This window comes from Oncorhynchus kisutch, linkage group LG14 (genome assembly GCF_002021735.2).
Source record: "Oncorhynchus kisutch isolate 150728-3 linkage group LG14, Okis_V2, whole genome shotgun sequence".
NCBI lineage: Eukaryota > Metazoa > Chordata > Actinopteri > Salmoniformes > Salmonidae > Oncorhynchus > Oncorhynchus kisutch.
This window is the reverse complement of record NC_034187.2, coordinates 20,513,229-20,530,639: the sequence shown is the minus strand read 5'-3', so window position 1 is coordinate 20,530,639 and position 17,411 is coordinate 20,513,229. Positions and strand designations below refer to the sequence as shown.

The 17,411-nt window shown below is 42.2% G+C and overlaps 1 protein-coding gene across 3 annotated transcripts in view; it reads right to left on the bottom strand.

Moving 5' to 3' along the window:
* Positions 1-17,079, bottom strand: part of LOC109904196 (cysteine-rich motor neuron 1 protein) — a 178,742-nt gene extending 161,663 nt beyond the window's left edge. For all 3 annotated transcript variants that reach the window (XR_004202706.1, XR_004202707.1, XM_031788003.1), the window contains exon 1: positions 16,743-17,079. Coding sequence is in view for 1 of the 3 variants with exons in the window: in XM_031788003.1 (XP_031643863.1) it covers positions 16,743-17,043 (301 nt within the window). In the remaining 2 variants the exon portion in view is untranslated. The remainder of the gene's footprint in view (positions 1-16,742) is intronic.
* Between the last annotated feature and the right edge of the window lie 332 nt (positions 17,080-17,411).

Here is a 17,411-nt window from a genome sequence, read left to right as displayed (position 1 = left end):
TATTATTGTCAATAACTGTGTGTGAAACGCATATGCTTCAAGATCAGAGAACACAATGTACACGTGACTCATCATTATATAAAGATCTAGCATTAACAATACAGTAACAATACATAGCCAAAAGTACATGGACACCTGCTTGTCAAACATCTCATTCCAAAATAATGTTATCCACTACTTTATCAAAATCAAAATGGAAGATGTAAAATTATTTATCATTTATCTTTCAAAATGCGGTAATAATTGATAAGGGCATTGCCTAACTCAAGCGTTTTTAGAAACCTCCCACTGACATCAAAGTATGATTTATGTGACATTTTGAGTTATGCAGCATTGAACACATTCTGTATCTGAAATTATAACTTGTTTTAAAAGTTGGATGAAATCCTCATTGAAACAGTAAACCCAACACCAAAGCAATGCTAAAAGAAAAGTAATAAAGTTGGGGCCTCATGGCATCTGAAGCCCTGTGATTTTGTTTGAGGATAGCTCCCTAGTTCCAGTCTCAGACAGCACACTGTGGTGGCACCGGATAGTTATCTTAGCAGGGGGCCCTGCCTGGCTACATGAAGGAGCAAGCAGTATTTGTATTAGCTGGTACTGAAGGTACCTATTAATTACTCAAGACAACAAAGATATTTCAAACATTTAAGCTTTTAAATGTACAGTAATTTCGCGTAGGAGAGGAAAATTAAAGAACTATCGTCATCTGACAAAATGATGCAACAAAAGCACAAATAAAAATGGTTCTTGCTTTTAAGAAAAGAGGATCTTTTTTATGGATTTACAGTAGCTACAGAAGATGCTCTGCTCTTCAAATCCTGGACTTGTTTTTTTCGCTAGCTCAGGATTCTAACCCAGGGCTTTATTTCTTTATTTCTGCCGGCCAACCCTAACCCCTACATCTTTTCTTCTGGTCCTAAATTATATCCACTATCCAGCCCTGGAAATTCTATCACTTCTCCCAGGCCCACGATTGATGGCATACCTGGGCTCAAATACTATTTTAAGTCTTTCCAACACTTTTAGCATTTGCTCTAGTCAGCCTGAAGTGCAAGATAATTGGGGTTTGCTCTTTTGCAACTATTATATTGGTTCCTTCTATGCCAGGCAAGCACAATCAAGCCCAGGTAAAGTATTTGAAATTAGTTCGTATTAGTATTTGAACCCCGGTCTGTTTGAGAGACGAAAAGGGGGGAGCGTGACAAGGAAGAAGCATTGGAGGAAGAGGTAAACATTTCCGCTTGTCTTCCCTCACTACAGACACCAAATTTAATCCAGCCTTCACTGGCCCTATTTGTGGGAGCATCAGAAAAACACTGGGGCACAAAATCACCCTTGACGGCAGTCACAGCAGGCACATCCATCTTTGGGCAAAGGTGTTAAAGGGTTGTCTCACCACCGAGGGTTCTGGATTTTACTTGAGCTGGTGAGCCTGTCATGGCCTCTGGCGTCACTCAATTAAATGTGTCTTCATTTCTTTCTGTTATCTCACAGTTTAATCCCCCAAATCACATTATAGTGAGTGGAAACAATATTTTATTGAGTTGAAATCCATTCATAAATCAACCCAGCAAATGACTGGAGGGTGTAAGAGAATAGGCATCTGGGATTGGTTTAGCTTGGCTGGTTCACAACCCCTATGCGCCGCTCTACTGATATAATCTATATTCTGTTATTTTTATATAGCCATCAGGCAACCATTCCTTCTGACAGGAGATTTTAAGTTTGAGATGGTTACTTCCAGAGCCCCATTGCTCAGCTTACCAAACAAAGTGGCAGAGTCAGCCTGTTCAAATTACAGATTGTGTCGTTTAGTTTTAGATGGATTTTTAGATGGATGGATGTCATTACAAGTGGTTGAAAAAGAGAACATTTGAGACTGAGAGCCGACAGAACAGAACTGTTTCTGAGAACAGACAGCAGAAGTTTGGTTCCAATATCAGTGCAAACCTGCAAATGAGAAGGAACATCTGTGTTCTGAGCACAACAATAATGAGGAGAGTCATGGTTAATGTACATGCTTCAGGTGCATCTGGGTACGGGAGTGTTTGTCATGTGCTAATGATGCTTGACAATTTCGCCTGATGGAAATCTTTATCAATGAAAAGACTGAAACTCTAGCCACAATTGTAGTATGATCTAAAATAAGGACGAGCGACAACGAGGTTCTAGCTCCAGCCTGTTTATTAACCTAACCTTCGCATGTCCTACATAGGTACGGATACCCCCAAGGGACATCCTACTACATCTTCCCCTCTCCCATGAACAAGAACTCAACATGCATAACCACTGAAGCATAACTGAAATGCAATTTGGAAACCAGTATTATTCTCTAACATGCTACTTTCCATCCTGAAACAGTATGAAAGCATTCAATCACACAGTATGAACATTAACTTAGGTACAGTCTCTTTTTGCTGGGTATGGTCCCCAACAGTACGTTTTCTCTTCACCTAACATAGTCTTTCAGCCACTCTGGTGGCTTCACAACCCTTTTTGGGCGCGCTTGTGGCTCTGTGAGCATTCTCTCTCCTTCACCCTATTTTTGTGCATTTTCTGTGGCCTCGGTCTGTATGGCTGGTAGATCTGTAAGAGCTGAGGTGTGTTTTGTTCCTTCGTACCTCTTCTGAGCCTGTGTCCACCACATAGGAGCGTGGGGCATCCGCTTTCCTCAGCACTATTGCTGGTGTCTTTGAGTTTGTAATCCACACACGTTGACCTTCGGTCAGCTCTGGCCTCACCTTAGCACGGTGTCTCCGATTAAAGTCTCCAGTTTGCGTTTGTTTCAGACGTTTGTCCCTCTCAGCGAAGGCCATCAGGGTTTAAGCTGAGCCGGCGAGACAGGCAATGGAGAACGCAGCCTTCTGCCCATCAGGAGCTCGGCAGACGACGGCCCATGATGCAGTTGTGTAACTCTGTAAGCTAACAGAGCCCTGTATGGATCCTTGTTCTTTTTCAGCAGTCCCTTGACTGTTTTCACAGCTCTCTCTGCCTCACCATTACTCTGTGCATGGTAGGGGCTACTGGTCACATGTATGAAGTCATATTCTGCGGCAAAAGCAGAAAAGGAGCTTGCAGAGAACTGGGGAGCGTTATCTGTAACCAGGACCTCAGCGACCCCTTGCCTGGAAAAAATTGACTTTAATCCATTGGTAACACCTGCTGATGTGGTTATGGGTGTCTTTGCTATTTCAATGTATCTTGAGTAGTAATCTACCACTAGCAGATCAGTGTCATTTTTCCAATAGAACATATCCGCCCCTACCTTTTGCCATGGCCGTTTTGGCAGCTCCGTTGCCATTATTGTCTCCGGATGACAAGGTTGACATTTTGTACAGACCTCACACTGGGCAACTAGCTTGGCAATCTGAGTACTCAGACCAAGCCACCACACTGACTGTTTAGCCCTCAGTCTGCATTTGGTTATTCCCATGTGTCCATCATGTACTCTGTCTAGCATTTCTGGTTGTAGAGTCTCTGGGATAACTATCCGTTTTCCTTTCATGAGAAGATCTCCATTACAGTGGAAGTCACTTTGGTGCACCCAATAGGGCTTCAGAAGTTGAGGCAGTTCCTCCTGCCTGGGCCATCCCTTTTTGCATTGCTGCACTATCTGTTGGCAGATGTGGTCTCGTTGTTGCTCCTCTGCAATCTGCTGCAGTTTGGTCTGAGATGCAGGTAGACTGTCCCTTATTGCATTAATGGACACCTGTACCTCACCCTCTAGACATTGCTCCTCCTCTGATAATGGACGTTTAATTGGGGCCCTGGAGAGTGCATCTGCTGTGATCAGTGCCTTCCCTGGCACATACACCATCTTGTAGGTGAACCTCAGTAATCTGAGGCGGAAGCGCTGAACTCTGGGAGGCAAGTCGTCCAGTGCATTTGTCCCTAACAGAGCCAACAGTGGTTTGTGATCAGTCTCTGCTGTAAACTGCAGGCCAATAAGGTATTGGCTGAGCCTTTCACATGCCCATGTGATAGCCAACGCCTCCTTCTCCACTTGAGCATATCTTTGCTCTGTGTCGGATAAGCTTCGGGAGATGTATGCTATTGGACGCCATTCCATGTTGTCCTGCATCTGTGTGGGGACCGCCCCTAGCCCAAAGGATGATGCATCTGCTGATACTTTTGTCTTAGCACTCTCTGTGAGGCCAGATCTCCTTTGATTTTGTCAAACGCTGCTTGTTGCATGCGACCCCATGACCAGTCATTCTCTTTGGCTAATAAGTCTCTCAGAGGTTTGGTTGTATCTGAAAACTGTGGGAGGAACTTACCCACATATGTGGCCATGCCTTAGAAGGTCCTGACTTCAGCCACATTCTGGGGTCTGGGCATATCTGTGATGGCGCTGATCTTCTCTGGGTCCGGCTCTATTCCAGCTGCACTGATTTTGTGTCCCAAGAACAAGACCTCTGATTGTGCAAAAGTGCATTTTTCATTGAGTGTCAGGCCAGTCTCCTGGAGTCGGGTCAGAACTGCTGTGAGCCTTACATCATGTTCTGCTCTGTCCCTTCCGCACACGAGCACATTGTCCGCGTGGACTATGATGCCACTCAGCCCATCCAACAGCTGGGACATGCATCTTTGGAAATGCTCAGGACCGGAAGCGATTCCAAATGGCAAAACATTAAAACAGCAATGTCCAAACGGTGTTATAAACGTTGTGAGTGCCCTACTCTCTGATGACAGCGGTATCTGCCAGAAACCTGAGTGGGAATCCAGCTTTGTGAAGACTTGTGAGCCATCCAACTGAGCCAGTGACTGCTCCACTGATGGTAAGATGTGTCTCTCTCTGCAGAGTGCCTCATTCAATTGAGTCATGTCCACACAGATCCTTATTTCCCCATTGGCTTTTGGGACCACCACCATCCCTGCACACCAGTCTGTGAGACTCTATTTTAGACACAGCCCCAATTTCTTCCATCCACCCCAACGCTTCCTTTACTCTGGCCAATAAAGGGATAGGCACCTGGCGGGGGGTGGATGTAAGAAATTGGGGCTGTGTCTAAAATAGACTCTTTCAGGCAGATTTTGCAGTCACCTTCTATCCTTCCTAGACCAGAAAACACTTTTGGGAATTTCTTTTTGAAAAGCTCACCTGGGTCCTCCAGTTCGCTCACACTCTCAATGAGTTGCAATGCTTCAATTGCTGGCAGCCCCAGCAACGGTCTGGCTAGAGAGTCAATGACGAAGACAGGCTGGATGGCACTTTTGTCTTTACTCTCCAGTTTAATCACCAAGTGCCCTACCACTGGTAAAATCGTATTACTGGGACCGTACAGTTTTTTGTTTGTAGAGAGCAAAGGGCCATCTCTGCTATAGCTATACAGCCTAGTTGGGATAGCTGTCACTGCTGCCCCAGTGTCTAGTTTAAATGACACAACATCCCCATTGAGTTAAATGTCTGAATGCCAGCCAGTATTGTTTCCCTTTACTTCTCCCAGAAAGATGCTGTCCTGCTGTACCTACTCTGAAACCTCATGCATTTGCTTTAATTGACAGACAGCTGAAAAGTGTCCTCTCCTGTGACATTTCCTGCATTCCGCATCATTTGCTGGGCAATCTTTCCATCTGTGGAAAGGGGATTTCCACATTTGCGACAAACACTTGAACTAGCTACTGGTGCTGTCTGTGATTGTTTTCTCCACGTCTGTCTCTGTTCTGTGTTCCCCTCCGTTTTTTTTAGCTCTGTATGAAAAGCTGCTGTCGCGCAGTATCGTCTGCTGTCTTTTTTCTGTCTCACTCTGCCTAACCTGGTTTACAGCTTTGGACCAGGTAAACTGGGAATCCAACTGTAACTTTTCAGAAAGTGATATATTTCTTATTCCGACTACAATCCGATCTCAGATCAGCTCTTCCCTGAGCACGCCAAACTGACAATGTTCTGCTAGTTTGTGAACAGCTGTGATAAAACTGACGGTGGTTTCACCCTGCTCCTGTTTGCGCATATTAAACCTAGCTCTCTCAAAAATTGTGTTGTGTCTCCCTACAAAATGCGTTTCAAAACAGTCTTTAATGGCACTGTAGTTAAGTTTCTCTTCCTCGGTCAACGTTGAAGCATTTAATATATCCTCGGCTTCATCACCCATAGAGTAGATCAGTGTATTAACTTGAAATGCCAAATTTTTCACGTTTAAGCCTGATGCTACCCTGTACCTTTCAAAGCGCCTGATCCATTTAGGCCAGTTTTGAATGTCCATACAAACCAAATTTTCCGGGGGACTAATGCAAAATCCGTCACCCCTGCGACTGGCCTGTCCGTGTTTGCGCCAGAGCCCGTTGAACTTGGAGTCGCAAACCCTGAAATCCCGCCAGCTTCTTCCTCTTGCAACATGTTGCTTAGCAGTAACTTAGTCCTTGCTCGTTAGCTAGCAAAATAATGATATGCGCTGTTTTATCTCCAACACTGTGCCCTCCCTGCTTTGAAACAGCCTGAATGTATGATTTACTTGGTATGTCCTTCACATTTATGTGAATTTAAAACCACTTCTGACAACATGTAGTATGATCTAAAATAAGGATGCGCGACAACGAGGTTCTAGCTCCAGCCTGTTTATTAACCTAACCCTCGCATGTCCTACATAGGTACGGATACGCCCAAGGGACATCCTACTACAACAATAATAGTGGTCATTAAAAACAAAAAACTTTGTTTGAAGTGAGAATAGGCATTGGTCTGAAACAGAAAAGAAGGGAAATTCATGAGCAACACAATGCCTATTCCATCCATGCTCTACCAAGGTTTTCGAGGTGACCAGAGTAAACGGCCTGCTCCTCAGTCTCAGTTGCTAATATATGCATATTATTATTAGTATTGGATAGAAAACTGTCTGAATGATGTCTGTGAGTATAACAGAACTCATATGGCAGGCAAAAACCTGAGAAGAAATCCAAACAGGAAGTGAGAAATCTGAGGTTGGTATATTTTCAACACAGGCCCTATTAAATTCACATTGGGATATGAATGAAGTTGCACTTCCTAGGGCTTCCACTAGATGTCAACCGTCTTTAGAAACTTGAATATGGCTTCTACTGTCTTGTGGGACTTAATAAGAGCTGAATGAGTCAGGTTACTGGCAGAGAGACATTTCCTGGTCACGTGCATTCCACATGATATCGACTTGCATTCCGTTGCTCCTCTAGACACAAAGGAATTCTCAGGTTGGAACTTTATTGAAGATTTATGATAAAAACATCCTAATGATTGATTCTATACTTAGTTTGAAATGTTTCTTCAACCTGTAATATAACCTTTTGAAGTTTTTGTCCTTAGTAATGCACGAGCGTTTGGATATGTGTACTAAACGCGCTAACAAAAGTAGCTACTTGGACATAAATAACGGACATTATCGAACAAATCAAGCATTTATTGTGGAACTTCGATTCCTGGGAGTGCATTCTGATGAAGATCATCAAAGGTAAGGGAATATTTATCGTGTAATTTTTGATTTCTGTTGACTCCAACATGGCGGCTATTTGATTATTTTTCTGAGAGCCGTCTCAGATTATTGCATGGTTTGTTTTTGCCGTAAAGTTTTTTTTTAATCTGAGGAGAGGTATATCTATAATTCCATGTGTATAACTTGTATTATCATCTACATTTATGATGAGTATTTCTGTTGAATCAATGTGGCTATGCAAAATCACTGGATGTTTTTGGAACTAGTGAACGTAACGCGCCAATGTAAACTCATATTTTTTTATATAAATATGAACTTTATCAAACAAAACATACATGTATTGTGTAACATAAAGTCCTATGAGTGTCATCTGATGAAGATCATCAAAGGTTAGTGATTCATTTTTATCTCAATTTGTGCTTTTTGTGACTCCTATCTTTGGCTGGAAAAATGGCTGTCTTTATTCTGTGGCTATGTGGTGACCTAACATAATCGTTTGTGTTGCTTTCGCTGTAAAGCATATTTGAAATCGGACACTGTGGTGGGATTAACAACAAGATGACCTTAAACGGTATAAAATACATGTATGTTTGAGGAATTTTAATTATGAGATTTCTGTTGTTTTGAATTTGGTGCCCTGCACTTTCACTGACTGTTGTCATATCATCCCGTTAACGGGATTGCAGCCCTAAGATGTTTTAACCAACAGTACAGTTCAAGAAAAGTTAAGAAAATATTTTCTAGATTATCTGTGCAAGTGTCTAAATCAGCAGTTTACACAATGTCTTCAGCCTTATGTGAAAAACCTTACTTGCAAAATATAGCTAGCTAGCTAGCTGTCCTTGCTAGTTGGTTAGCTACCTAGCCAATGATAGCTCTCATCTGACTGGTAAACGCTTGTTAATCAAAATAAAACCATATTCATTGGCAAGCTACCTTTGTTTGCCTGTTTGTTATGTAGGTAACATTAGCTAGCTGGTAACGTTAGCTAGCTAGCTACCTAGCAAATCAAAATATCTGTTTGAATTTATTGATTTCCCTCAGCTTGAATACCACCATATATCTAGCTATATACAGTAGCCTAGGTTTGTTTGCATACACTGCCAAGCAACGACCCAGTGTTAGAATGCTGAGTTTCGGCTAAAAAATATGTTAGCATTGTCAGAAATGCTACAAAAAGGTAGCACATCTTTGTTTCTTAACGGACAGAAATTATAGATTTAATAAAAACTGTTGCGCCTACAAAACTTAGTCAATCCAGGATTTTTTAGGTCCAATGGTCACTTTATGGACGCTATAGTCTTGTTTTAATTTCGTTTTCAGGATTTGAGCTAGGTAGGTACACAGTACACTCTTAAAACCTCTTATGGATCGGCCCCTTTTTTTCAATTTTCGCCTAAAATTACATACCCAAATCTAACTGCCTGTAGCAAGAATATGCATTTTTTCTTGGCACCATTTGAAAGGAAATGCTTTGAAGTTTGTGAAAATGTGAAAGGAATTAGATCTGGTAAAAGATAATAAAAATAATAAACCAACCGTTTTTTGGTATTTTTTTGTACCATCGTCTTTGAAATGCAAGAGAAAGGCCATAATGTTTTATTCCAGTCCAGGTGCAAATTAGATTTTGGCCACTAGATGGCAGCAGTGGATGTCCAAAGTTTTAGACTGATAAAATGAACCATTGTATTTCTGTTCAAAATTTTGAATCAAGACTGCCCAAATGTGCCAAATTTGTTTATTAATAACTTTTTATGTTCAAAACTGTGCACTTTCCTCAAACAATAGCATGGTATTCTTTCACTGTAATAGCTACTGTAAATTGGACAGTGCAGCAGTTAGATTCATATCAATATCCGATATGTCTATGTCCTGGGAAATGTTCTTGTTACTTACAACCTCATGCTAATCGCAGGGGACCCACTAATCCTGAAGAAATTAAAACTCAGTTGCTAACGACCCTGTTAAAAAATCTAGTATGTGGTTCTCGGTAATGGACGGACAGCTCATGAAGAGAGACGGGGAGTGTGTTGTGTACTTCCAATGAAGTTGATTTGCAAAATTTCATCAAGATTGGTGTCATATTGGCTTAAATATGATGATAGGGAGATTTGATTTAACACTGAGCTTCAACCAATACCTATAATAGGCATGACTATTGTCGCCTTTTTTAATAGGTGATGGCAGCACTATATGGTGTACCGTTTAGGTGAACTTCACTTTTAAACCCTGTTTAGAGAACTGCACCTCAAATAATCTTTTTAGAGCACTTCACCTTTAAATCATGTTTGAGAAAATCACCTTTAAATCTTGCTTTGAGAACTTTACCTTTAAATCTTCAAATCAAAACAAAGTTTATTTGTCACGTGCGCCAAATACAACAGGTGTTGACCTTACAGTGAAATGCTTACTTACAGGCTCTAACCAATAGTGCAAAAAAGGTGTTAGGTGAACAATAGGTAAGTAAAGAAATAAAACAACAGTAAAAAGACAGGCTAAATACAGTAGCGAGGCTATAAAAGTAGCGAGGCTACATACAGACACCTGTTAGTCGGGCTGATTGAGGTATTATGTACATGTAGATATGGTTAAAGTGACTATGCATATATGATGGACAGAGAGTAGCAGTAGTGTAAAAGAGGGGTTGGCCGGTGGTGGGTGGCGGGACACAATGCAGATAGCCCTGTTAGCCTGTTAGCACTGGTTGGTCGGACCAATTGAGGTATGTACATGAATGTATAGTTAAAGTGACTATGCATATATTGTAAACCGAGAGTAGCAGCAGCATAAATCTTGTTTAGAGAACTTCACCTTTAAAGCTTGTTTAGGAGAACTGCACCTTTAAACCATGTTTAGAGAACTGCACCTTTAAATCTTGTTCAGGAGAAACTAACCTTTAAACCATGTTTAGAGAACTGCACCTTTAAATCTTGTTCAGGAGAATCTAACCTTTAAACCTGGTTTAGAGAACTGCACCTTTAAATCTTGTTCAGGAGAAACTAACCTTTAAACCATGTTTAGAGAACTGCACCTTTAAATCTTGTTCAGGAGAAACTAACCTTTAAACCATGTTTAGAGAACTGCACCTTTAAATCTTGTTCAGGAGAAACTAACCTTTAAAACTGGTTTAGAGAACTGTATCTTTAAACCCCATTTAGAAAACTGCACCTTAAAACCCTGTCTGTAAAGTCCCAGGTGGTCATCTGTCTAACAGGAAGCTCTTGGGAATGGATTTTTGTGGAGCTCATCTCATTTTGTAAATACCCAGCTGCATAAATGGCTAATATCACAGAGTAAAAATGTAACCTATGCATGTCGCCTTAGACAAGGGTGTGAGCTAAGCAAATATATTATTATTATTCCTCCCCAACCCTTATGCCATAGCATGCATGTAGCTTGTATAGAGAAGCTAGAGATGAATGCTAAACAGCAGCAGAACACACACAAAAACAGAACATTCTATCCTCGTGTTAGAATCTCTGTTACATTGGATTCCTGCTTTTTTTGTCACTCAGAATTATTTAATGTTGTCTTTAAAGCACTAAATTATTTGGCATCAGGCTTGCCAGTCTGACAAGCAGCCAGCTTCGCTAACTTTCAGATACGCTTCTGTGAGCCAAGTGCACACATTCTAAGAGTAAACTGTTAAAACAAGAGAAATACGTGTCCTAGTTCCTCTCAACATTTTAACCATCTTCCTGACAGAAGACAGTCATGTCTATGTATACTGAACAAAAATATAAACAAAAATATAAACGCAACATGCAACAATTTCAAAGATTTTACTGAGTTATAGTTCATAGAAATCAGTCAATTTAAATAAATTAATTAGGCCCTAATCTATGGATTTCACATGACAGGGCAGGGACGCAACCATGGGTGTGCCAGGCACTGGGGTGCCAGGCACAGCCAATCAGCATGGTTTTCTTTTTTATTACAGACAGAAATACCCCCCCCACCCCCACCCTCCCTCCCTCTGCTCAGATGATCCCGCAGGTGAAGACGGATGTGGAGGTCCTTGGCTGGTCGGTCTGCGTTTGTCAAGAAAGGAACATTCAATTCCCTGGCAACAGTTCGGGTGGACATTCCAGCAGTCAGCATGCCAATTGCACGCTCCATCAAAACTTGAGACATCTGTGGCATTGTGCTGTGTGGCAAAACTGCACATTTAGAATGGCCTTTTATTGTCCCTAGCACAAGGTGCACCTGTGTAATGATCATGCTGTTTAATCAGCTTCTTGATATTCCACACCTGTCAGGTGGATGGATTATCTTGGCAAAGGGATCCAGCCATATTGCACAGCACGCAGTGAGTGCATGTTTTTCTAGCTTTATGGCACAGCCCTGGTATTCCTGGTCTTATCTCAATGACATTTAATTTTACAATCAACATTTGATCAACACTGCTACTGGGCCTCAATGGAGGGACTTTAATTTAGATTTGAAAAGCACTGATGCAATGAATCTTGTACTGACCACAGTCCAATAGTTGATTAATTATCTTTAGATGAGTTCATAACCACAATGATAATCCACGCTGGGAAAAAAAACTGTCATTTTCTCATAGACTCATTGGTTATGATCATTACTTAACCATTTCTGTAATTCTACAATTGTCATCTGGTTTATTTAGCCTATTACTCATTGAGAGACCATGAACATTAATGGGACAACACCCAAGAGCCACTCAAACAATGTGACAATGGTGTGTTGTGACACCGTGGTGTGCAAGGAACTCCATGCTTGGGATACATGGCACACCTATTTAGAACAGTGTCACTTCAAAGTCATTCACAGTTATAGCTTTGCCATTTGGGCTCACTTGAAGGCTCTGCGTTGAGTGACAGACAACCTCAAGAAGACCCTATTGTGTAAGCCCCACTGAGGCTAGGGGAAGGTGGTGTAGTAACACCAGGGTTGTGGGTTTGATTCCAAATGCTGCCACATACACAAACATGTTATGTACTTATTGTTTTGTACGTTTCTTTGGATAAAAGCATCTGCTAAATGGTATATTTTTTTTTATTATTTACATATTGCCCCCCGGTAGACCTGGGAGCTATTCCTATGAGACAGACCTTTCAGACGCTAAACAACTGGTGCACGTAATCAATGACTTCCAATATGGTTAACATCAAGGACAGGGTAGAACCTATTCCTTATCACAATTTCCTCTTTAATAGGCCTGCGTGAACAGGAAACACTCATTCCTTCCTCCTCTTGTTCCTCTAAACATTCTGTGAAAGATGTATAATTCAGTGAGACATGCATACATATTCATGAGAGATTATTATTCCACATACTTAAAAAACCATGTCAATGACTGACTACAAACACTTTTGTGGTGGTGCTGTTCTCCTTTTCAGAGTTGGATAACAATAATCATTGCAGTTGTTTTTCACTCAAATGGCTGTCAAACTATACAATGGCAAAATGATGTCGAAATAGAAATGACAGATAGGGTGTCAGACAGTCAGTATGTTGTAAAGGACATTGGAGCTGGAGCTGCCTGTAAGTCTGCCTGCCCAGCTGCCTGGGCGGTAATGTAACTTCTGTGGCAGAGAGTAGATAATATCCCCTGAGACCCTGACCATCCGACAGCACTAACTGGGGAACTGGGACAGAAACAAATATATAACATCCACAGCAGGGCCCTCATCCCAAGTGGGACGACCCTGAACCCCCAGAGCCTCCAGAGAGACTCCAGTCTGATGGTGCTCTTTGTTACATGTTGTCCCGTTAGCCAGGCAGTGTTCTGGGGATCTGTTGGAGATGAGCTGTTAGCCAGGCAGTGTTCTGGGGATCTGTTAGAGGTGAGCTGTTAGCCAGGCAGTGTTCTGGGGATCTGTTGGAGATGAGCTGTTAGCCAGGCAGTGTTCTGGGGATCTGTTGGAGATGAGCTGTTAGCCGGGCAGTGTTCTGGGATCTGTTGGAGATGAGCTGTTAGCCGGACAGTGTTCTGGGGACCTGTTAGAGGTGAGCTGTTAGCCGGGCAGTGTTCTGGGGATCTGTTAGAGGTGAGCTGTTAGCCGGGCAGTGTTCTGGGGATCTGTTAGAGGTGAGCTGTTAGCCGGGCAGTGTTCTGGGGATCTGTTAGAGGTGAGCTGTTAGACAGGTACTGTTCTGGGGATCTGTTGGATGTGAGCTCGGGGTAAGCCACTTAAACCCTTACCCAGTGTGATTGTCCAAATTGAGAGTGATCCGTGAGTGTCACTGGCTTTGGCTGACATAATCTGTTGGTTTTGGAAATGTGATCGGAATCCTTTCAACACCTACCTGGCTTGGGACTGCGTGGGTATAAATTCAGGGGCTAAAAGGCATTTATTTAATCTGACCCTTCGCGTAAAGAGAGACGCTCTCCGCTGATAACAATATCAGACTGAGGTACCTCGGAGGACTGGCGGAGTCGAGCCCCCTGTGTTACACCAACAAAGGCCTGTGCACCGCCTGCGTCGTTGTGACACTCATCATCATTCAAAATGAGTAAGCTGACATTAGCTGTCATGAGGCATGACACATTGTGTGCTCTGCCTCTGTGACACTATGAACAGCAGCAGGTATGTAAGTGGTGGTGAATTATGGGGCTCTGATGTGCTGGGTGAATATAGGGCCTCTGAGGGAAAGCTAGAGAACATTAATGGTTAGAGGTGAGAGGTGGTGGCGATTATAGCTCTAATGTGTTGGGGAAAGGACCTGTGGGGAATGGGGAACATTTAAGGTTGGAGATGGGGGGTGTGCTCTGGGGTGAAGGTCATGCTCTGTACTTTCAATAACTGGTATTCCATACTTTGCTCTGGTTCAACCCTCCAGGGGACTATTGCAGAGACAAACTATAGCTGCTGTTTTATCCACATGCCTTACAATAGACATCACCTGCCTGAGAGACTGCATAGGCTACTTACTGGCCAAACATTTGAGACGCTCATCAACATGTTTTTATTCATGGCTGCCCCTGTTGAAACATGACTCCTCGTGTCTCCCTCTGTGGCGTCCTCCAAGACTCTGTCTGTCTGTTGCTACAATAAGGATACATATAGGACTAAATAATCAATCAAATGTATTTATAATGCCCGTTTTTACATCAGCCTATGTCACAAAGTGCTGTACAGAAACCCAGCCTAAAACCCCAAACAGCGAGCAATGCAGGTGTAGAAGCACGGTGGCTAGGAAAAACTCCCTAGAAAGGCTAGAACCTAGGGAGAAACCTAGAGAGGAACCAGGCTCTGAGGGGTGGCCAGTCCTCTTCTGGCAGTGCCGGGTGGAGATTATAACAGAACATGGCCAAGATGTTCAAATGTTCATAGATGAGCAGCAGAGTCAGATAATAATAATCACAGTGGTTGCAGAGGGTGCAACAGGTCAGCACCTCAGAAGTAAATGTCAGTTGGCTTTTCATAGCCGATCATTCAGAGTTAGAGACAGCGGGTGCGGTAGAGAGAGTCCAAAACAACAGGTCCGGGACAAGGTAACACGTCCAGTGAACAGGTCAGGGTTCAATAGCCGCAGGCAGAACAGTTGAAACTAGAACAGCAGCATGACCAGGTGGACTGGGGACAGCAAGGAGTCATCAGGCCAGGTAGTCCTGTCAGAGGTTGTCTCTCGCCACACATATAGTGTCATGTATTGGAAAAAGCTTTCATATCTTTGAGCTGTAGGATATTATGAATTAAGTATTCAGAGTGAGACAAAACAGATATCACATGCATCACATTCTCTGTTTATAATCTATGCATAGTCACTTTAACTCTAGCTACAAGTACATATTACATGTAGGTAGACTAACAGGGGCCCCGCACATTGACTCTGTACTCTGTACCAGTACCCCCTGTATATACTGTAGCTTCACTTGTTATTTTACTGCTGCTGTTTAATCATTTGTTACTTTTTTTTCTATTTTCTATTTTTATTCATCTATTTTTTACTTAACACTTTTTTTATTTTTTTATTCTTAACTTCTTAAAGCATTGTTGGTTAAGGGCTTGTAAGAAAGCATTTCACTGTTAAGTCTTCCATCTGTTGTATTCCCGCGCATGTGACAAATACAATTTAATTTGCACTTTCAAATCATTATATCCGTTTCCTCTCCACTCAGATTCTATAGTTGAAAGGGAGTGCTGCATTTGGTTGAGTTGTGAACTAACGTGAATTCAACGTGAAATACCCACGAAAATGTCACCCTGACATTGGATTTAGGTTAAAAGCTGGATGAAAAAATACATTTCCTTATGTTGATGACTTTTTGCAAATCCAATCAGTTTTCCACGTTGTTTCAACGAAATCACATGACATTTGTCGGTTGTATTGAACATATTGATTATCCCATGTATAAGGAATGAAATATAGAATCAAAATCTCTCAGATGTGATTAATATTTATTTTTCTTCAATGTTCAAGGAATCGAGCACCTTCATCAACATTCCACAAGTGCAATTTGGCTATATAAACTTGCGCAAAACTACAGCATTCTAGAGAGCCAGAGACAGCCGCGTCACTAATTGAGTCACCGCGAATTGCAAACACTACATAATCACAAAATATAATAGGCTACACCTGTGATTCCAGGTAGCCCACCCTATTTGATGGGCACGTCCTATTCGTTTGTGGCGATGTAAAATATACCGGGCTGAAGCGTATGTTGAGTTGCATAGCAGATATTCCATTGAAAAACATACAAGCCTCGGCGGAAAGAGAGGAGCTGGCACCGCGTCCAACAACAGCAAGGAATCCGTTTGCGATACCCTAAATAATTGGAAAACCGATATGCTGCAAACACATTAACCATCTCGCTTGCTCAATATCTCTCTTATTCCAGGCCCCCACCATACCGCCAGACAAGCAGCATGGAGAGACATGTGTATGCAACTGCAAGTTATAGCTCTACATTGACTATATAAATAAACAGCATGAAAAGCAACAGCATTCACTTTTGAAAATAGTAACAACTTCCTAGTAGCCAGAAAATAATAAACGAATATTCAGCATTATTATTAACACAACATTATTAGGCCTATTACTCCTGTACTAACTTTTAGTAGCCTACTAGAGCAATAGGACTAAAATGTATTATATATCATGACAGAAAAGCCAGGTGCACATTCTGTAGAACTCAAACATTGCTCATTGCTATTCGTTTCAAGTCATTTGAATGCATTCTATATGATATAGCCTATTATGCATTGTGTTCCGCTATCTGATTTTGAGACTAGCTCATAATAGACTGCCATGCGTCGCCGAAGTGGAACCATACATTTGTACAATGGACATGTTTTCTGTGAACTTTTAAACAGAGCATAGGCTCTATTCATAATGATGAAACAGTGTAAATATAATACAAACCTTCACAGACTCCGACCTCATACTGCGTGATGGATCCACCGTTTAGCGGCGATCTGATCACGCACCGCAGCCCGCGGTCGCAAGTCCCATACAGACCGTAGACACCACCGCAGCTTTCGTTTTTCTGCTTGGCGCAGACCGAGCAGCAGCCGCAGATACCGAGCACAACCGTGCCAGAGCAATGCTTTGGCTCCTCGCATTTAGACTCATCACACGGCAGACATAAAAGTGCCAGGCTGCTCTTCCAAATCAGGGAGATCAGAATGAATCTCGTTATAAGGTACATCCTGGCAGAGGCCATGTAGAATTTGATTTATATATATCCACAACGCCCCCCCCCCCCCCCCCCCCAGACCCCCAATCACCAGTCCAGCGAGGTAGAAAACCCCAGCTAAACTATGCAACGCGAAAAGCACCACGCAGTTCTTCTAAAGAGGCTCAAAGTTCCGGTAAACCGTCGAGATTTGTGCTGTAGGTTGTAATACTTTCCGTTAGAGAAACTTTTTCCCCGGTGCTTGTAAACCAGGAAAGAAAACGATCCGTCAAAATGTTCATGAAACTGCAACTATCCCATACATGGTTTCTTCGTTACGCACTGTAAATCGTGAGTTTCAGTTTGTTTTAAGAACTGGAAACTTTCTTCACTGTACTCATACGTCTCCTTCTCCT